This window comes from Oncorhynchus nerka, linkage group LG26 (genome assembly GCF_034236695.1).
Source record: "Oncorhynchus nerka isolate Pitt River linkage group LG26, Oner_Uvic_2.0, whole genome shotgun sequence".
Lineage (NCBI taxonomy): Eukaryota > Metazoa > Chordata > Actinopteri > Salmoniformes > Salmonidae > Oncorhynchus > Oncorhynchus nerka.
In genome coordinates, this window is record NC_088421.1 from 22,978,622 (window position 1) to 23,001,075 (window position 22,454).

The following is a 22,454-nucleotide window of genomic DNA, read 5'->3' on the forward strand; positions in this document are numbered from 1 at the left end:
CCCTCCCCCTCCCTCCCTCCCTCCCTCCCTCTCTCCCTCCCTCCCTCCCTCTCCCTCCCTCCCTCCCTCCCTCTCCCTCCTCCCTCCCTCCTCTCCCTCCCTCCCTCCCTCCCTCCCCTCCCTCCCTCCCTCCCTCCCTCTCTCCCTCCCTCCCTCCCTCCCCCTCCCTCCCTCCCTCCCTCCCTCCCTCCCTCTGTGTGTGTCTGTAATTCGTGCTATAAGTCTGGTGTTATTATGTGTTGACAGGGTCTGCTGTTTAAAGTAGCTCACCATATATAATTCATGACCCTAACTGCCTCTCACTCCCTTGTTTTTCAAACATCAGCACTTTCTTTCTCCATTGTAATGTTTCTCTGTGTGACGGCAGAAAGAAAGGACCCCACCAGGCAGCCACAGAGCCACAGATAGACTGAGACCGAGATTGACCTAGCAGACTGTACTACACTGCCCCTGATCTCTCCCTCCTCTCTGTCCTCCCTCCATCTTCCCATCTTCAACCCTCCGGAGGGGGGCACGTCCACCATTTACATAAACAGAGCCAGTGCTGCAGTAAACCTGCAACGGAGGCATGCATGACTAATGCACTCAAGGTATGGAAAATTAGACAATTACAATAACAATGTCTATCTATCTATCTTGTGTACACTATTTAGTCCATAATGTAAAAGTATATATTGGTGATAAAAACTGCCCACTGTGTGATACTTGACACTGCAATGATAGAGTTTCTAGGGCAAGTACCTTAACTCAGCTGTGATGACAGAGCAGCTGTTGATCCTCTGTCTAAGCCTTAATGTAATGTATATATTAACAGTGCACCCAGACCTAGGTGTGAAGAGGTTTAATTAAGTGAATCGGTTCACTCACTTGAAGGCGTAGCGCAGGAGGAAGCTGATCTTGCCACAATTGTCCCCCGGTTTCCCTTCCCCCTGGTCGCCCCCACGCAGTCTGTAGAGTTCCGGTTTGATTTGGCCAATGCTGGTCACCTGCTCGCTCTTCTCCTCACCATGGAAATCAGGGCTGGACAACTGGTGAGTCATGGGCTTGGGCCTGGGGAGAGAGAAGGGCTTAATAGACACATTAACACTCACTGAAGAGACAGACAGGGTTAAAGGAGAAGTTACCTTTTTTACAACCACATCTACATGTTTAAAGTAAATGGCATGTTATAGAAGGGTCCAGACACCTTTTTTACAACCACATCTACATGTTTAAAGTAAATGGCATGTTATAGAAGGGTCCAGACACCTTTTTTGTGATTTCAGTTGTTTTTGAGAAACTTACCCCAAACAGAAAAACCCTTCATTATCCTCGTTGTGCAGTACAAATGCTCCAAAAACACCCACATACATCCTTTTAGAAACGGAAACGTTCTCAGTATAGTGATGCAGGTCTTTCGATGTTGTACATATGAAATTGTGTCATTACGAATTTTATCGGCAATGTTGTATTCCATTTTGTGCTACTTGAGCCATTTCCCCAAACCACCTGCTCCATTCTCTGTTTAGACTGCTGCTATAGGTAACTGCCAAATTAAATGGGTTGGCGCCCCCCCCCTTGGGTTGTGCCGTGGCGGAGATCTTTGTGGGCTATACTCGGCCTTGTCTCAGGATGGTAAGTTGGTGGTTGAAGATATCCCTCTAGTGGTGTGGGGGCTGTACTATGGCAAAGTGGGTGGGGTTATATCCTGCCTGTTTGGCCCTGTCCGGGGGTATCATCGGATGGGGCCACAGTGTCTCCTGACCCCTCCTGTCTCAGCCTCCAGTATTTATGCTGCAGTAGTTTATGTGTTGGGGGGCTAGGGTCAGTCTGTTATATCTGGAGTATTTCTCCTGTCTTATCTGGTGTCCTGTGTGAATTTAAGTATGCTCTCTCTAATTCTATCTTTATCTCTTTCTTTCCCTCTCTCTCTCAGAGGACCTGAACCCTAGGACTACCTGGCATGATGACTCCTTGCTGTCCCCAGTCGACCTGGCCGTGCTGCTGCTCTAGCTTCCACTGTTCTGCCTGCGGCTATGGAACGCTGACCTGTTCAACGGACGCGCTACCTGTCCCAAGTTTTCAACTCTCTAGAGACAGCAGGATCAGTAGAGATACTCTCAATGATCGGCTATGAAAAGCCAACTGACATTTACTCCTGAGGTGCTGACTTGTTGCACCCTCGACAACTACTGTGATTATTATTATTTGACCATGCTGGTCATTTATGAACATTTGAACATCTTGGCCCTGTTCTATTACAATCTCCACCCGGCACAGCCAGAAGAGAACTGGCCACCGCTCATAGCTTGGTTCCTCTCTAGGTTTCTTCCTAGGTTTTGGCCTTTCTAGGTAGTTTTTCCTAGTCACCGTGCTTATACACCTGCATTGCTTGCTGTTGGGGTTTTAGGCTGGGTTTCTGTACAGCACTGATATATCAGCTGATGTACGAAGGGCTATATAAATACATTTGATTTGATTTGATTTAAAGGAAACTCCATAATAAAGTGTCTTAATAGGGCGCTGGACTTCCACGAGCCGCCAGAACAGCTTCAATGGTTCTACAAATGCCTGGAACCTACTGTGTGGAAGTACATTGCAGAATAATAGTGAAGACATCAAAACTATGAAATAACACATATGGAATCATGCTTTCAATATACTTTGTATCCCTCATTTACTCAAGTGTTTCCTTTATTTTGTCAGTTGCCTGTAGAATGGACGTAGTATCGCTCGAGTCGCTACAAAATGGAATATAACGTTATGGATAATGTTCGTAATGACACATTTTCACGTGTACCACATCTAAAGACCTGCATCACTATACTGAGAGCTTTGCCGTTTCTAAAAAATATGTATTTGGGTGTTTTTTGGAGCCTTTTTTCATGTTTTTTTCAGGGCCCCCGTACTGCACAACCAGGATGAGGAAGTGATTTGCATGTTTGGGGTAAATTTCCCAAAAGCAAGTGAAATCACAAAAAAGGTGTCTGGACCCTTCTATAACATGGCATTTACATCAAAAATAGAAACAGGGTTGGAAAAAAAATAGCCCCGCACAAAAAGATCGATAGGGTTAATTCACAGACATACATTCACTGGAGAGACAGACAGGGTTAATACTCAGAACACTCAGAAAATGTATACACTAGACAACCAATCACAGAAATGTGATGACCCTTAGATAATATAATTATCACATACTTAAAAATATATACAGTACCAGTTGAACATTTGGACACACCTACTCATTCAAGGGGTTTTCTTTATTTTTACTATTTTCAACATTGTATAATAATATTGAAGACATCACAACTTTGAAATAACACATAGGGAATCATGTAGTAACCAAAAAAGTGTTAACAAATCAAAATATATTTTAGATTTAAAATTCTTCAAAGTAGCCACCCTTTGCCTTCATGACAGCGTTGTACACTTTTAGCATTCTCTCAACCAGCTTCATGAGGAATGCCTTTCCAACAGTCTTGAAGGAGTTCACACATATGCCTAGCACTTGTTGGCTGCTTTTCCTTCACTCTGCGGTCCAACTCATCCCAAACCATCTCAAGTGGGTTGAGATCGGGTAATTGTGGAGGCCATGTCATCTGATGCAGCGCTCCATCACTCCTTCTTGGTCAAATAGCCCTTACACAGCCTGGAGCTGTGTTGGGTCATTGTCCTGATGAAAAATAAATGATAGTCCCACTAAGTGCAAACCAGATGGGATGGCATTTCGCTGCAGAATGCTGTGGTAGCCATGGTGGTTAAGTGTGCCTTGAATTCTAAATAAATCACTGACAAGTGTCACCTGCAAAGCACCGCCACACCATCACACCCCCTCCTCCATACTTCACGTTGGGAACCACACATGTGGAGATCACCTGTTCACCTACTTTGACTCTCACAAAGACACGGCGGTTGGAACCAAAAATCTCAAATTTGGACTCATCAGACCAAAGGACAGATTTCCAATTGTCCATTGCTCATGTTTCTTGGCCCAAGCAAGTCTCTTCTTCTTATTGGTGTCCTTGAGTAGTGGTTTCTGTGCAGCAATTCAACCATGAAGGCCTGATTCACACAGTCTCCTCTGAACAGTTGATGTTGAGATGTGCCTGCTACTTGAACTCTGAAGCATTTATTTGGGCTGCAATTTCTGAGGCTGGTAACTCCAATGAACTTGTCCTTTGCAGCAGAGGTAACTCTGGCTCTTACTTTCCTGTGACGGTCCTCATGAGAGCCAGTTTCATCATAGTGCAAATGCACTTGAAGAAAGAGTGTGCAAAGGCAAATGGTGGCTACTTTAACGAATATCAAATATCAAATATATTATGATTTGTTTAACACTTTGTGGTTACTACATGATTCCATATGTGTTATTTCATAGTTTTGATGCCTTCACTATTATTCTACAATGTAGAAAATAGTAAAAATTGATTTTCCCCCACATTTTGTTACTTTACAGCCTTATTCAAAAATGGATTAAATAGTTTTCCCCCCCTCATCAATCTACACACAATACCCCATCATTCCAAAGCAAAAACAGGTTTAGACATTTTTCAAATTTATATATATGAAAAAAAAACTAGTATTCAGACCCTTTACTCAATACTTTGTTGAAGCATCTTTGGCAGAGATTACAGCCTCAAGTCTTCCTAGGTATGACGCTACAAGCTTGGCACACCTGTATTTGGTGAGTTTCTCCCATTCTTCTCTGTAGATCCTCAAGCTCTGTCAGGTTGGATGGGGAGCATCGCTGCACAGCTATTTTCAGGTCTCTCCAGAGATGTTTGATCGAGTCTGGGCTCTGACTGGGCCACTCAAAGACATTCAAGGACTTGTCCCGAAGCCACTCGTGCATTGTCTTGACTGTATGCTTAAGGTTGGAAGGTGAACCATCGCCCCAGTCTGAGGTCCTGAGCGCTCTGGAGCAGGTTTTCATCAAGGATCTCTCTGTACTTCTGTACTTTGCTCCATTCATCTTTTCCTCGATCCTGACTAGTCTCCCAGTCCCTGCTGCTGAAAAACATTCCCACAGCATGATGCTGCCACCACCATGCTTTACATGGTTCCAGGTTTCCTCCAGACGTGCCACTTGGCATTCAGGCCAAAGAGTTAAATCTTGGTTTCATCAGACCAGCGAGTCTTGTTTCTCATGGTCTTTAGGTGTCTTTTGGTAAACGCCAAGCGGGCTGTTATGTGCCTTTTACTGAGGAGTGGCTTCCGTCTGGCCACTTGGATTGGTGGAGTGCTGCAGAGATGGTTTTCCTTCTGAAAGGTTCTCCCATCTCCAAAGGATAACTCTGGAGCTCAATCAAAGTGACCATCGGGTTCTTAGTCACCTCCCTGACCAAGGCCCTTCTTCCCCAATTGCTCAGTTTGGCAAGGAGGCCGGCTCTAGGAAGAGTCTTGGTGGTTCCTAACTTCTTCCATTTAAAAATGGTGGAAACTGTGTTCTTGAGGACCTTCAATGCTGCAGAAATGATTTTGTACCATTCCTCAGATCTGTGCCTGGACACGGAGCTCTACAGACAATTCCTTCGACCTCATGGTTTGGTTTTTGCTCTGACATGCACTGTCAACTGTGGGACCTTATATAGACAGGTGTGTGCCTTTCCAAATCATGTCCAATCAATTGAATTTACCACAGGTGGACTCTAATCAAGTTGTAGAAACATCTTAAGGATGATCAATGGAATCAGGATGCATCTGATCTCAATTTTGAGTCTCATAGCAAAGGGTCTGAATACTTATGTAAATAAGGTATTTCTGTTTATTATTTTGAATACATTTGCAAACATTTCTAAAAACCTGTTTTCGCTTTGTCATTATGGGGTATTGTGTTAGGATTTATGAGGGCAAAAAATGATTTAATACATTTTAGAATAAGGATGTAACATAACAAAATGTGGAAAAAGTCAAGGGGTCTGAATACTTTCCATAGATATAGATATAAACTCAGAAAGAAAAGAAACGTCCCTTTTTCAGGACCCTGTCTTTCAAAGATAATTCGTAAAAATCCAAATGACTTCACAGATCTTCATTGTAAAGGGTTTAAACACTGTTTTCCATGCTTGTTCAATGAACCATAAACAATTCATGAACATGCACCTGTGGAAGGGTCATTAAGACACTAATAGCTTACAGACGGTAGGCAATTAAGGTCACAGTTCTGAAAACTTAGGACACTAAAGACGCCTTTCTACTGACTCTGAAAAACACCAAAAGAAAGATGCCCAGGGTCCCTGCTCATCTGCGTGAATGTGCCTTAGGCATGCTGCAAGAAGGCATGAGGACTGAAGATGTGGCCAGGACAATAAATTGCAACATCCGTACTGTGAGATGCCTAAGACAGCGCTACAGGGAGACAGGACGGACAGCTGATCGTCCTCACAGTGGCAGACCACGTGTAACAACACCTGCACAGGATCGGTACATCCGAACATCACACCTGCGGGACAGGTACAGGATGGCAACAGCAACTGCCCAAGTTACACCAGGAACGCACAATCCCTCCATCAGTGCTCAGACTGTCCACAATAGGCTGAGAGAGGCTGGACTGAGGGCTTGTAGGCGGGGGCTGTTGTATTGCAGGTCCTCACCAGACATCACCGGCAACAACTATGGGCACAAATCCACCGTCGCTGGACCAGACAGGACTGGCAAAAAGTGCTCTTCACTGACGAGTCGCGGTTTTGTCTCACCAGGGGTGATGGTCGGATTCGCGTTTATCGTCGAAGGAATGAGCGTTACATCGAGGCCTGTACTCTGGAGCGGGATCGATTTGAGGGTCCGTCATGGTCTGGGGCGGTGTGTCACAGCATCATCGGACTGAGCTTGTTGTCATTGCAGGCAATGTTGTGCGTTACAGGGAAGACATCCTCCTCCCTCATGTGGTACCCTTCCTGCAGGCTCATCTTGACATGACCCTCCAGCATGACAATGCCACCAGCCATTCTGCTCGTCCTGTGCTCGATTTCCTGCAAGATAGGAATGTTAGTGTTCTGCCATGGCCAGCGAAGAGCCCGGATCTCAATCCCATTGAGCACATCTGGGACCTGTTGGATCAGAGGGTGAGTGCTAGGGCCATTCCCCCCAGAAATGTCTGGGAACTTGCAGGTGCCTTGGTGGAAGTGGGGTAACATCTCACAGCAAGAACTGGTCAGGTTCTGGTGCAGTCCATGAGGAGGAGATGCACTGCAGTACTTAATGCAGTTGGTGGCCTCTCCTGATACTGACTGTTATTTTTGATTTTGACCCCCACCCTTTGTCCAGGGACACATTATTACATTTCTGTTAGTCACATGTCTGTGGAACTTGTTCAGTTTGTGTCTCAGTTGTTGAATCTTATGTTCATACACATATTTACACATGTTAAGTTTGCTGAAAATAGTTAACAGTGAGAGGACGTTTCTTTTTTTGCTGAGTTTATAGATAGATAGATATATCACATCCTGCATATTTTGATCAATCACACACAAATTCACTACATATACCATAACCTCTTTGTAATCACCAACACAGAGAACACACACAAGCAAACAAGCACACACACACATTACAGTACTGACCGTGCAGTGACCTGCTGCTGGGAGTGGGCATTGGGCATGTCTTTGTGGGGTGGGGCGGCTCCCCCCTCAGTGGTGGGGGGCAACTCTGGAGACGTCTGGCTCAATTTAAGATTCCCTAGAGAGAGACAGAGACAGAGACAGAGACAGAGAGAGAGAGAGAGAGAGAGAGAGAGAGAGAGAGAGAGAGAGAGAGACAGAGAGATAGAGAGAGAGACAGAGGGAGAGAGCGACAGAGAGAGAGACAGAGAGATAGAGAGAGAGAGAGAGAGACAGAGACAGAGAGAGAGAAAGAGACAGAGACAGAGACAGAGACAGAGAGAGAGAGAGAGAGAGAGAGAGATAGAGAGACAGAGAGATAGAGAGAGAGACAGAGGGAGAGAGACAGAAAGAGACAGAGAGATAGAGAGAGAGACAGAGACAGAGAGAGAAAGAGAGAGAGAGAGAGACAGAGAGATAGAGAGAGAGACAGAGGGAGAGAGCGACAGAGAGAGAGACAGAGAGATAGAGAGAGAGACAGAGAGGGAGAGAGAGAGACAGAGAGAGAAAGAGAGAGAGAGAGAGAGAAAAGAGGTGTTTGTATAGAAAGTGAAGCTGGTTCTACTGTAAAGAGATTGTTGTGTCTTATTTCTTCAGCCTATGGGGGGGTTGTAGTGCATTTAGCAATGTGCCGCACCATTTCAAGATGTGTTAATAATACTCTGGCTAGACATACCATCAGTGGAGTTAAAATGTAATATATTACAGAACATTTTGTAGATATAAATATGATATGTTGCTATAGTACAAGACTTAAAACATCGACCAAGGCATTATATGACGCAAACTCTGTACACATGCTATAATAAAGCCACTCCAGTATCAGTGGGGTGAGATCAGGCATTCCTTCTCACCAGCGTTGTTGGGGTAGGAGTCCATGTCCAGGTAGGAGTGTTCCTGGGTCTGCTCCGGGCCTCCCACCACGCCCCCCACCCCCTGGCCACTCTCCACCCCCACCAGGTCAGAGAAGTGGGGGTGATGCTGCTGGGACTGGGCCAGGGAGGGGTAGAGTGAGGAGTGGGACGCCTTCCTCTGCATGACAGGAGGTAGGAGGGAGGCCCCCCCACTGCCGCCCATCCCACCCACACCCCCGGGCATCAGCCCTGATGTCAAGCTCAGGCCCCCACCCTCCTTGTCTCGCCATGGCAACCAACAGAGCTTCCAGGAGACAAAGAGAGAGACTGAGAGAAGGACGATCCCGCAGAATGTCACAATCACCGACAACAGGCTGACAGAGATCTCTGGAGGACGAGAGGAGAGAGGGAAGGATGGAGAGAAGAGAGACAGAGGGTGAGTTTGTTTGGTAATGATGGATGAAGACTCAATACTTCAACCTCATCATCTAAAATACCAAAAAGCCTCATGTCACATTATTCAGTATCCTTCACATAGTTTATTCTCTCAATTAAGCCTCCTTTTTCCACTCCTCATCACAAATAGCCCCTATCAGCCCAAAATCCACTAAATCCCACATCATCAGAGCAGAGGGACAACACACTGTGAGAGTAATGTGATACGCCGCTTCAGATGCTAATATACCCATTTTGAATATGGCAGCTTAAACACGAACAAACGTTGGTGGACTGATAACACCACAATAAAAACACTAACACCCACAATGATATTTCCTGTGATGTGATTAGGCCTATGCTCGTGGTTATGAGCTTTTAATCACTGACGGCTAAAATATTTTGTCTGAGGGGAAACGGGGGGGGGATGAGTCATCCTGGTGAGAGAAAAAAAATAAGTAAAAAAGCATGGTTTCAGCACCAGTCTGGTGGACAGCTCCTCCAGCCCTATCCAATACACAGACCAGAGGCCTGCCAATCACCTGAGGCCGTTGTCTGGGTGTTGAGCGATCAGTATTGGACCTGGAGTATGTCTCTCTTTAGCTGTCTTTCTATCGCTCTCTCTCTTTTTGTCTGTCCATCTCTCTATTTTTCCTTCCCCATCCCTCTCTTTCTATCACCCTCCCTATCTCCTCCTATCCCTCTTAATCTTTCTGTCTCTCGGTCTCCCCATCTTTCCTTCCCCCTCTCTCTCCCCCTCTCTTCCTATCTCCGTCTCTCTTTTTTGTGCATCTGTTTATCTATCTTTCCTTCACCCTCTCCCTTCCTTTCCCTGGCTCTGTCTTTCCTCGATTCAATCCGAAGTGGCTTTGTGGGCATGACAAAGACACAAACATTGTTCAATCATTCAAAAGATATTGAAACTATATCTATAACTCACTGACAACGAGACTGAGAGTAAATGAGTAAATGAGACAACAGCAGCCAGTGCGAGACACTCCTCTACCCCTAGGGTGCATCTCCTGGAATTCTCTACGCCTTCCTTCTGTCTCTCTCTCTCCATCTCTTCCCCCTTTCTTTAGTCTTCTCTCACATCCTCCATTGCTCTCCTTTTTCCGTGCTCTCTTATTTAGCCCCTCTCTCGCCCATCTCTCCCCCTATTCTCCTTCTCTCTCTCCCTTCTTTTCTCTCCTTCTTCCGCCCTTTCTCCATCATTCTTCCCCTCCTCTCCTCTCTCTCTCTCCCTCTCTCTCTCCTCTCGCTCACTGTTGTGTATTATTCATCAGTCTATGTATGACATTAATCAGCACTTGTTCAAAGGATATGATCAGAGAGAAAGAGGGAGAGTGAGAGAGAGAGAAAGAGAGAGAGAGAGAGAGAGAGAGAGAGAGAGAGAGAGAGAAGAGAGAAAGGGGAGAGGAGCCCTAAGGGAGAGAAGAGAGGTGGAACGAAAGAGGTGGTGGGAAAGAAAATGAGCGGGGGAATGAGAAAGAAAAAAGGGAAGAAGAAATAAGGACAGAGGGAATAGGTGTAGAGCATGATACGAGAGAGAGGGAGATTCTGAGAGAAGAGAGGGGGGAGAGGAGAGGAGAGAGGCTGTAGGGGCGGGCCAGATAGAGACAGATTGGTAACCATGTTGAAGCAGACATATTGGCTGACTGGTCACATTCAGAAGGATACAGCCAGGTTAATATAGTCAACATCTACCAACATGCCACGCCACAGAAGAAAACAAAAAGAGATAATGATGAAGAGAGAAAGAATGATGGAGAGAGATGGAGGACAAACAAGGCAACGAGGATTTAGAGAGAGAGAGAGAATAACAGTATGTGTGTGTCTCTACATGCGTGTGTTTGTGCATGTTTGTGTGTGTGTGTGGCAACTCAGGGAGCATAGATAAGACAGGGCTGTGTGTGGGGGGAGACTGTCAGCAGGAAAACGTTGTTTATTCATTAGTCTTTCAGGAGGTGCTCATAGGTCAGTCCTAAACCACACAGCCTAACCGTTAACGTGTGTGTGTGTGTGTGTGTGTGTGTGTGTGTGTGTGTGTGTGTTTGTGTGTGTGTGTGTGTGTGTGTGTGTGTGTGTGTGTGTGTGTGTGTGTGTGTGTGTGTGTGTGTGTGGGGGTAGCTTGGCGGGGGTGGTTCTTCTGAGACAGAAACCCAGCATGGGGGGCAGATTGACACCGGCTGTCAATCAGTAAGTGATGTATCCGACTGGGAGTTTTTCAGGCAGAACATCAAACAGCTCACACCCACCCTGCTTACACAAACCATTGATTGACAGACAGGCGACGGATGGCGGATCCTGTACTGCCCAGAGGCCCTTGCTTTGGTTTATCACGTCATTACCCAGAGGCTATCCGCTAACGCCTCCCACCAAACCCACTGCATGATGACATCCTGCACTGTGTCACACAAATCTCTAGGTGCTCCATGCAGCAGATCCAGCCTAATCTACACTACAGCACACTGATCCACACGCATCCCCTCTAATCTCCACTACTGCACATTTCTACCACTTCTACCGCTCCAAAACCTCTCCATGAGAATCCACACAGGACCAGAATGCTGCTGGGACTGCAGCTAGCTAGCGCCACCACTCATCCACTCTGCTGTGTAGAATTCATTCAAAGGGATCTGGGACGATGCTCCATATTTACAATTAGCCAGGTTGGGATTGCACTTGGACTCTTTGGTTTGCCCTATAAACAGAGGGCTGGACCTTCGTTATCAATTTGGAAATGTCTCATGAATATTTCAAAGTGTTCCGGAGGTGCCCTGATTTGTTGTGGGAGTGCTAGCCAGCCCCTCAGGGCAACCCTGGCATCAGAACCCAGATAATAACTCTTCTTCAGGATATTCTGCTCTATCCCACAATACACATTACTACGGCCAGGAGTTTTTCCTGGCATTTTGTCTTGCTAATGTCACTTGGACAGAAACACCTCCATGTCCTACACATGGCTAATGATTCCTGTATGTTACTGTGTTGTTAATGATTCATGTATGTTACTGTGTTGTTAATGATTCTTGTATGTTACTGTTTGTCACTGTGTTGTTAATGATTCTTGTATGTTACTGTTTGTTACTGTGTTGTTAATGATTCCTGTATGTTAGTGTGTGTTAATGATTCCTGTATGTTACTGTATGTTATTGTGTTGTTAATGATCCCTGTATGTTACTCTGTTAATGATTACTGTATGTTACTGTATGTTAGTGTGTTGTTAATGATTCCTGTATGTTACTGTGTTGTTAATGATTCCTGTATGTTACTGTGTTTATAATGATTCCTGTATGTTACTGTGTTGTTAATGATTCCTGTATGTTACTGTATGTTACTGTGTGTTTGTGTGTTGTTAATGATTCCTGTATGTTACTGTATGTTACTGTGTGTTAGTGTGTTGCTAATGATTCCTGTATGTTACTGTATGTTAGTGTGTTGTTAATGATTCCTGTATGTTACTGTATGTTACTGTATGTTAGTGTGTTGTTAATGATTCCTGTATGTTACTGTATGTTAGTGTGTTGTTAATGATTCCTGTATGTTACTGTATGTTACTGTTAGTGTGTTGTTAACTATTCCTGTATGTTTTTGTATGTTACTGTATGTTGGAGTGTTTATAATGATTCATGTATGTTACTGTGTGTTGTTAAGGATTCCTGTATGCTACTGTGTTTATAATGATTCCTGTATGGGTACTGTGTTGTTAATGATTCCTGTATGTTACTGTATGTTACTATGTTGTTAATGATTCCTGTATGTTACTGTATGTGAATGATTCCTGTATGTTACTGTATGTTAGTGTGTTGTTAATGATTAATGATTTTTATTTTTTACCCCCTTTTTCTCCCCAATTTTGTGGTATCCAATTGTCTCGTCTCTACTATCTTGTCTCATCGCTACAACTCCCGTACAGGCTCAGGAGAGACAGTCATGCATCCTCCGATACACAACCCAACCAAGCCGCACTGCTTCTTAACACAGCGCGCATCCAACCCAGAAGCCAGCCGCACCAATGTGTCAGAGGAAACACTGTGCACCTGGCAACCTTGGTAGCGTGCACTGCGCCACAGGAGTCGCTGGTGCACGATGAGACAAGGATATCCCTACCGGCCAATCCCTCCCTACCCCGGACGACAGTATGCCAATTGTGCGTCGCCCCACGGACCTCACGGTCGCGGCCGGTTACGACACAGCCTGGGCGCGAACCCAGAGTCTCTGGTGGCACAGCTGGCGCTGCAGTACAGCGCCCTTAACCACTGCGCCACCCAGGAGGTTACTGTGTTGTTAATGATTCCTGTATGTTACTGTGTTGTTAATGATTCCTGTATGTTACTGTGTGTTAGTGTGTTGTTAATGATTACTATATATTACTGTATGTTAGTGTGTTGTTAATGATTCCTGTATGTTACAGTATGTTAGTGTGTTGCTAATGATTCCTGTATGTTACTGTGTTGTTAATGATTCCTGTATGTTACTGTGTTGTTAATGATTCCTGTATGTTACTGTATGTTACTGTGTTGTTAATGATTCCTGTATGTTACTGTATGTTAGTTTGTTGCTAATGATTCCTGTATGTTACTGTATGTTACTGTGTTGTTAATGATTCCTGTATGTTACTGTATGTTAGTGTATGTGAATGATTCCTGTATGTTACTGTATGTTAGTGTATGTGAATGATTCCTGTATGTTACTGTATGTTAGTGTATGTGAATGATTCCTGTATGTTACTGTATGTTAGTGTATGTGAATGATTCCTGTATGTTAGTGTATGTTAGTGTTTGTGAATGATTCCTGTATGTTAGTGTATGTTAGTGTTTGTGAATGATTCCTGTATGTTAGTGTATGTTAGTGTTTGTGAATGATTCCTGTATGTTAGTGTATGTTAGTGTTTGTGAATGATTCCTGTATGTTACTATGTTGTTACCTGTTTCGTGCTGCTGTCCCCTCATCATGTAGACGAAGTCTCGGCAGCTGGCTTCATGGCTGTCCTTCGCTGAGGAGTGTAAGCACAACTCCTCCACCAGAGTGAGTGCCTTCTTACACAGGTGGTCTTCATCCCAGTCCCCCGACATCCTCCAATCCGCATTGCACTCCCACCCGCAGTCAACCAATCACAGCACAGCCCTCGCCGCCCTCACCAAACGGACGGCACCTGGGTGAGAAGAGGTTCGATCCGGCCACGTTCCTTGGAGGGTCTGGAGAAATGGGTGGGGCCGGTGGAGATTGGACCAATCCAGGAATAAGGGGAGGGGCTCTGTCAGGTGCTGTCTACTTAGGCGGAGTCTAGCAGAGACCCTCCATGTCTGACACGCCCATAAATGTGTGAGCCAAACCCACCCCTTTGTCTTTTCCTGAGAGGAATGAACGGAAAAGATTAGGAAAAAGAAGCTGAAAGATGATGTATAAATAGGTACTGTTATCATTGTACCAATTGGTGACAGATTTTCATGCAAATATTCTCAAATCTGTATAAAACAATATGTGCATTTTCCCACCAGAGGTGAGTTTCCATCAAACTAACCCATTGTGGATAAACGTCTGTGTGTGGTAAAAATCACTTTTGAGGTTAAGTTCCCATGTACTGGATAAAACATGTCAATTAAATGGAGTACCGATGGTTTTGTCACAAAAACTGTTGCGATAAATAGCATACTTGGCCAATCAGGTTTTGGCGCATGCTCTCTAGACAAGTTCACTGATATGATAATTGGCAGCCAAGCACCGATCATCATATCCCCAGAATTAAAATAATAGCCTACCCTCGATATTTATCTTCTTGGAAATTTGCAGGATCAACGTGCACTTAACCACCATGTGAAGTTCATGATCTGCCTGTAAACCTGTCCTGCTCTTCCATGTCGTGGTGGGAGGTCATCGTGTGACTCCAAGTTTATTTTCGATATGATGGTTATTATATCAATATTTGTGCATGAAGGCGTTCCCGTTACCATTTCTCAGATAACTAGTTTTACAGACACAAAAAAGATCCCAACATGTCGAATGAACAAATTGTCTGTCGGACATTTCCTGTTTCCATCAGCCTTGACTTTTTTTTTTACGTCAGGTAATTCATCTGCGTTTAATGGTTGGATGGAAACCTGGTTTATGGTACATTTTTATTTCTGTTTTATGTCAACATACCTGTATTAGAGTTGTTTGTAAAGCCTAGGAGTCCCTGTCATGTTTGAAATGTCTTCTCCACCAATATACAGCTCAACAACACTTGGTTATGCTTCCAACAAATGCATAACCTTCTACTAGTTTGTGTTCTTCTTCTTCTGTCACAGAGATAGGGATAAACTCTAACAGCATTTAGAGCACGGTTCAGCTCTGGGTAATGTAGTTCCAAGCAGATTCAATGGAATGTAGTAGTTTTCCTGGTTTTCCTCCAACCTAGATTCATAGAATGTCTTATAAATGGCTCCAACATCACCTGAAAGACAATGACAACACATTACTGAATGAGGTCAAGAACAAAATCCACAGAGATTGTGATAGAGATTCTATTACAATGGTTACACAAGGGGTATTACATTGAATTTGTCTCTTGTTGTTTGGATGCTCTCAGTAGTACACAGAATGTAAAATCCCAGGACTGTTAGTGTTTCAGTGCACATACAGACAGACGTTTTGTCCTCTTTGTCCTTTTCTCAGAGAACTCTATTTCCAGAGCTCCTTAACATTCTCCCTTTGTTTTGAACTCATTCTGTCTCCAAAAAGCAGGTCAATGCCCCAACTTTCTCGTTCTCTATAGCTCTCTCCCTTTCTCACGGTCTGTGTGTCTGCAGGGATATATGGTAGAAATATGTCTAAAAATACATAAATGAATGAATGTCTACATTCACGGTAATAGCTGGCATACTGTAATAAGATTTCTCATCAGTGAGGTGTCTGCTGCCAGAACGTCCAATGAGACGTCGTATCAGTGAGAGGTAGGCCCACTTGTCCAATGAGAACCCGGTTCGGCCAAAGGAACATCTATTTATCATTTGATGAGTCTGGTTCTGTGAAATGTCAGCATCAGTCTTTGTGCAGTGACTGACAACCTCCCTAGCAAAGTGTTGCTTTTTTTGTCCATCTATCTCCCTGGCCATCAATCCATCAATCCATCACAGCGTTAAGAAGAGACCCATTTCAATCAGGACAAGACTCAGGACAGGACATGTTGGTGCCATTTCTCCTTCTCTCTCTCCCTCTCTCTCAATCACACTCTTTCTCTCTATCTGAAAACTTCTGATAGGCATATTAGGTCCGTCAATTCGTCTGGAACAGGTTCAGAAAGGAAACTCAGACTCAACCAGGTCCATTTATCTGTCCGTCTCAGCTCGCTCCATTGTAAAAAATTAGCCTGAGATTAGCATATTAAAACGCTACCCCCAACCCAACACCCCAGTCTGTATCCCCGCTCCACTCCCCTCCATCCAGACTGAGATAGTAAATCTTTCTGAGTGTGACTTTAAAACCCAGCATATCTCAATCTGAGGAATGGCTGTCTGGCACCAAACTGGTCCTCTCAAATGGCAGCAAGAACATCGGGGGGGGGGGCAGGACAAGAGAGGGGAGAGAAAGAGAATGTGTATGGATGTGTCTGTGAGAGAGAATGAGATGGTATGAGAAAGAGAATGTGTATGGATGTGTCTGTGAGAGAGAATGAGATGGTATGAGAAAGGGAATGTGTATGGATGTGTCTGTGAGAGAGAATGAGATGGTATGAGAAAGGGAATGTGTATGGATGTGTCTGTGAGAGAGAATGAGATGGTATGAGAAAGGGAATGTGTATGGATGTGTCTGTGAGAGAGAATGAGATGGTATGAGAAAGGGAATGTGTATGGATGTGTCTGTGAGAGAGAATGAGATGGTATGAGAAAGAGGGGAGAGAAAGGAGCGATATGGACATCAGATGAAAGGAGGGAGAGGAGGAGATGAAAGGTAAGTAGAAAGGAATGGAATGGAGCAGGAGGCAGTGTTGGTGACATAGCAACAATAGTAATCAAGCTCTGGCTGTGCAATTTACTAGAAGCAAAATATTTACAGAGCCTCATTATTTACTGATAAATATCAGACACGTACAGACTCATCCATACAACACTCTATACTGAGACGCTCACAGCCACAAAGGAACACAAACCTCCCACAGACATTCCATTGACTGCTGCCCTGTTTTAAATCAATAACCTTAGGCAACCAATACACCAACAGAGACCGGTCAACCAGGAAGGTCACTGTCCAATCGCACTACAGCGACGGGACAGCGGGGAAGGTATTTGTCTAATCACACTACAGAGACTGGAAAACCAAGGACGTGCTCTGTCCAATCACAATAGACAGACTAGGCAACCAGGAAGGTCACTGTCCAATCAAACAACAGAGAATAGGTAAGTGGTGTGAGGTCACTGTCCAATCACAAAATGGTGGTAAATTCACTGCTCAAACACCCAACATGGACTCGGGAACCAGGAAGGTCACGTTCCAATCACAAAACATTAATCTGGCACCAGTAAGGTCACTGTCCAATCATGTCGCAGAGAGCAGCCAGGCGCCCACTAAGGTCAGAGACGGATAACCAAGGCTACTGCCCAATCTTATGGCAAAAAACAGATGGTTAGTAAAGTCACTGTCCAATCAGAGACCCCCTCCAGCTAAACACATTTAACATGTGATGAATGATGTTGACTGAAAGTGTACCTAAGCACTGGTTTTAGGCCAGATGTTTCTTTGGGCCTATAATGGGTGAGGCTTGTATTTGCTTTGGGACAACTGATTCTGGGCATGCTCTCGGGGCCTTCTCTCTCTCTAGAGTGTGATGAATCTCTGAGGTTGTGCCAGTTTGTTCATTTGTTAAGAAAAGCCAAAAAGAGGAGGAGAGGAGTGAATGTGTGAACTGTGACACATTGAAACCCAAAAAGCATGCATTTCACACACAGGGGATCATAGGAGAGGAGCGCAAATCTCAGCTCATTCACTGGGTTTCCTCTTCAAAGGAAGGCATCACACCTGAGCCTGACACAGTATGTCTCTCATACAGAATACGTTCAACATCACAGCTTTGCATTATGTCAAAATTAGTATAATATCACATTACCTGCTGTGTGGCGACTATTATGCAGAGATTATGGTAATGTCAGCACGTCCTTTGAAATATTGCACATTATTTCACATCAGACGTCAGTCTTTCTTGAGGGACTTCCCTTTTCCTTTCACCGCAACAGAAGTGGTGAATTCGACCAAAGGGTGAAGCAGTTTGGATTACTTTCAGAGACAAATCAAACATTTGGATGGGTTTAGAAGATTCCATCGTCTCCTTCTCATTTGCACGGCTGACTTTCACTCTACAGGCTCAGCAACTGTTACCTTTTAACAGAATTCCTTTGCTATTCGAAGTAACGCTCTGTCTGAAAAACGATGTGTTTGAGTGAGAGAAAATGTAAATGAGCAAAGACAGGTTGTGTGAAAATTTGCACGATGCAAGAAGAGACAAAGAGAGGTAATCCATGAGGTACAGCTAATGGGATGTTTCAGCCGCATCTCAATGAAGCTGATGGGATTATTTTCTATTACCTCCCTCTTCTTTTTGTTATCTTTTACCTGTAGTCATCTCAAATCTACCTCTCATTACTTTCAGGAATGTTTTGTTATCTTTTACCTGTAGTCATCTCAAATCTACCTCTCATTACTTTCAGGAACGTTTTGTTATCTTTTACCTGTAGTCATCTCAAATCTACCTCTCATTACTTTCAGGAACGTTTTGTTATCTTTTACCTGTAGTCATCTCAAATCTACCTCTCATTACTTTCAGGAACGTTTTGTTATCTTTTACCTGTAGTCATCTCAAATCTACCTCTCATTACTTTCAGGAACGTTTTGTTATCTTTTACCTGTAGTCATCTCAAATCTACCTCTCATTACTTTCAGGAACGTTTTGTTATCTCCTGAGGAAAGATGACCTATTATGATGTTACACATCTAGTAGCTTAAAAAGCAACAGGATATTCCACCATATGCAGAGTGTTTGATTAATCTCCTCTCCTCTACCATCCTCTACTCTACCATCATCTACTCTACTCTACCATCCTCTACTCTACCATCATCTACTCTACTCTACCATCCTCTACTCTCCTCTACCATCCTCTTCTCTACTCTACCATCCTCTACTCTACCATCATCTACTCTACTCTACCATCCTCTACTCTCCTCTACCATCCTCTCCTCTCCTTTACCATCCTCTTCTCTACTCTACCATCCTCTACTCTACTCTACCATCCTCTACTCTACCATCCTCTACTCTACTCTACCATCCTCTACTCTACTCTATCATCCTCTACTCTACTCTACCATAATCTACTCTACTCTACCATCCTCTACTCTACTCTACCATCCTCTCCTCTCCTTTACCATCCTCTTCTCTACTCTACCATCCTCTACTCTACTCTACCATCCTCTACTCTACTCTACTCTACCATCCTCTACTCTACTCTACCATCCTCTACTCTACTCTACCATCCTCTCCTCTCTCTCCTCTACCATCCTCTACTCTACTCTACCATCCTCTACTCTACCATCCTCTACTCTACCATCCTCTACTCTACTCTACCATCCTCTACTCTACCATCCTCTACTCTACTCTACCATCCTCTACTCTCCTCTAGCATCCTCTCCTCTCCTTTACCATCCTCTCCTCTACTCTACTCTACCATCCTCTACTCTACTCTACCATCCTCTCCTCTACTCTACCATCCTCTACTCTACCATCCTCTACTCTACTCTACCATCCTCTCCTCTCCTCTACCATCCTCTACTCTACTCTACCATCCTCTCCTCTACTCTACCATCCTCTCCTCTACCATCCTCTACTCTACCATCCTCTACTCTACTCTACCATCCTCTACTCTACCATCCTCTACTCTCCTCTACCATCCTCTCCTCTCCTTTACCATCCTCTACTCTACTCTACCATCCCCTTCTCTACTCTACCATCCTCTACTCTACTCTACCATCCTCTCCTCTACTCTACCATCCTCTACTCTACTCTACCATCCCCTTCTCTACTCTACCATCTTCTACTCTACTCTACCATCTTCTTCTCTACTCTACCATCCCCTTCTCTACTCTACCATCCTCTACTCTACTCTACCATCCTCTCCTCTACCATCCTCTACTCTACCATCCTCTACTCTACTCTACCATCCTCTACTCTACCATCCTCTACTCTCCTCTACCATCCTCTCCTCTCCTTTACCATCCTCTACTCTACTCTACTCTACTCTACCATCCTCTCCTCTACTCTACCATCCTCTACTCTACTCTACCATCCCCTTCTCTACTCTACCATCCTCTACTCTACTCTACCATCCTCTCCTCTACTCTACCATCCTCTACTCTACTCTACCATCCCCTTCTCTACTCTACCATCCTCTACTCTACTCTACCATCCTCTACTCTACTCTACCATCCTCTCCTCTACTCTACCATCCTCTACTCTACTCTACCATCCCCTTCTCTACTCTACCATCCTCTCCTCTCCTTTACCATCTTCTTCTCTACTCTACCATCCTCTACTCTACCATCCTCTCCTCTCCTCTACCATCCTCTACTCTACTATACCATCCTCTACTCTACTCTACCATCCTCTCCTCTACTCTACCATCCTCTACTCTACTCTACCATCCTCTACTCTACTCTACCATCCTCTACTCTACTCTACCATCCTCTCCTCTACTTTACCATCCTCTCCTCTACTCTACTCTACCATCCTCTCCTCTACCATCTACTCTACCATCCTCTACTCTACTCTACCATCCTCTACTCTACTATCCTCTCCTCTACTATAGCATCCTATCCTCTCCTCTACCATCCTCTACTCTACTCTACCATCCCTCTACTCTACTCTACTCTGCTCTCCTCTACCATTCCTCTCCTCTCCTCTACCATCCTCTACTCTACTCTACCATCCTCTACTCTACTCTGCCATCCTCTACTCTACCATCCTCTACTCTACTCTACCATCCTCTCCTCTCCTTTACCATCTTCTTCTCTACTCTACCATCCTCCACTCTACTCTACCATCCTCTCCTCTACTCTACTCTACCATCCTCTCCTCTACTCTACATCCTCTACTCTACTCTACCATCCTCTCCTCTACTCTACCATCCTCTACTCTACTCTACCATCCTCTACTCTACTCTACCATCCTCTACTCTACTCTACCATCCTCTCCTCTACTCTACTCTACCATCCTCTCCTCTACCATCTACTCTACCATCCTCTACTCTACTCTACCATCCTCTACTCTACTATCCTCTCCTCTACTATAGCATCCTATCCTCTCCTCTACCATCCTCTACTCTACTCTACCATCCCTCTACTCTACTCTACTCTGCTCTCCTCTACCATTCCTCTCCTCTCCTCTACCATCCTCTACTCTACTCTACCATCCTCTACTCTACTCTGCCATCCTCTACTCTACTCTACCATCCTCTCCTCTACTTTACCATCCTCTACTCTACTCTACCATCCTCTCCTCTACTCTACCATCCTCTCCTCTACCATCTACTCTACCATCCTCTACTCTACTCTACCATCCTCTCCTCTACCATCCTCTACTCTACTCTACTATCCTCTCCTCTACTATAGCATCCTATCCTCTCCTCTACCATCCTCTACTCTACTCTACCATCCCTCTACTCTACTCTACTCTGCTCTCCTCTACCATCCTCTCCTCTCCTCTACCATCCTCTACTCTACTCTACCATCCTCTACTCTACTCTACCATCCTCTCCTCTACTCTACCATCCTCTACTCTACTCTACCATCCTCTCCTCTCCTTTACCATCCTCGACTCTACTCTACTCTACCATCCTCTACTCTATATCCTCTCCTCTCCTCTCCTTTACCATCCCCTTCTCTACTCTACCATCCTCTCCTCTCCTTTACCATCTTCTTCTCTACTCTACCATCCTCTACTCTACTCTACCATCCTCTCCTCTACTCTACCATCCTCTCCTCTCCTTTACCATCCTCTTCTCTACTCTACCATCCTCTACTCTACTCTACCATCCTCTCCCCTACTCTACCATCCTCTCCTCTCCTTTACCATCCTCTACTCTACTCTACCATCCTCTCCTCTCCTCTACCATCCTCTACTCTACCATCCTCTCCTCTCCTCTCCTTTACCATCTTCTTCTCTACTCTACCATCCTCTACTCTACTCTACCATCCTCTCCTCTACTCTACCATCCTCTACTCTATATCCTCTCCTCTCCTTTACCATCCCCTTCTCTACTCTACCATCCTCTCCTCTCCTTTACCATCTTCTTCTCTACTCTACCATCCTCTACTCTACTCTACCATCCTCTCCTCTCCTTTACCATCCTCTTCTCTACTCTACCATCCTCTCCTCTACTCTACCATCCTCTCCTCTCCTTTACCATCCTCTTCTCTACTCTACCATCCTCTACTCTACTCTACCATCCTCTCCTCTACTCTACCATCCTCTCCTCTCCTCTACCATCCTCTACTCTACCATCCTCTCCTCTCCTTTACCATCCTCTACTCTACTCTACCATCCTCTCCTCTCCTTTAC

At 44.7% G+C, this 22,454-nt stretch overlaps 1 protein-coding gene across 1 annotated transcript in view; it reads right to left on the minus strand.

Annotated features, from left to right (window-relative positions):
• LOC115122271 (synaptotagmin-C-like) overlaps nt 1–14,218 on the minus strand; it is a 34,061-nt gene extending 19,843 nt beyond the window's left edge. The window contains exons 1-4 of the mRNA XM_029651467.2: nt 13,800–14,218; nt 8,435–8,821; nt 7,545–7,659; nt 868–1,050 (exon numbers count right to left, since the gene is read on the minus strand). Coding sequence (XP_029507327.2) covers nt 868–1,050; nt 7,545–7,659; nt 8,435–8,821; nt 13,800–13,947 — 833 coding nt within the window. The 5' untranslated portion in view covers nt 13,948–14,218. The remainder of the gene's footprint in view (nt 1–867; nt 1,051–7,544; nt 7,660–8,434; nt 8,822–13,799) is intronic.
• Nucleotides 14,219–22,454: the final 8,236 nt, after the last annotated feature.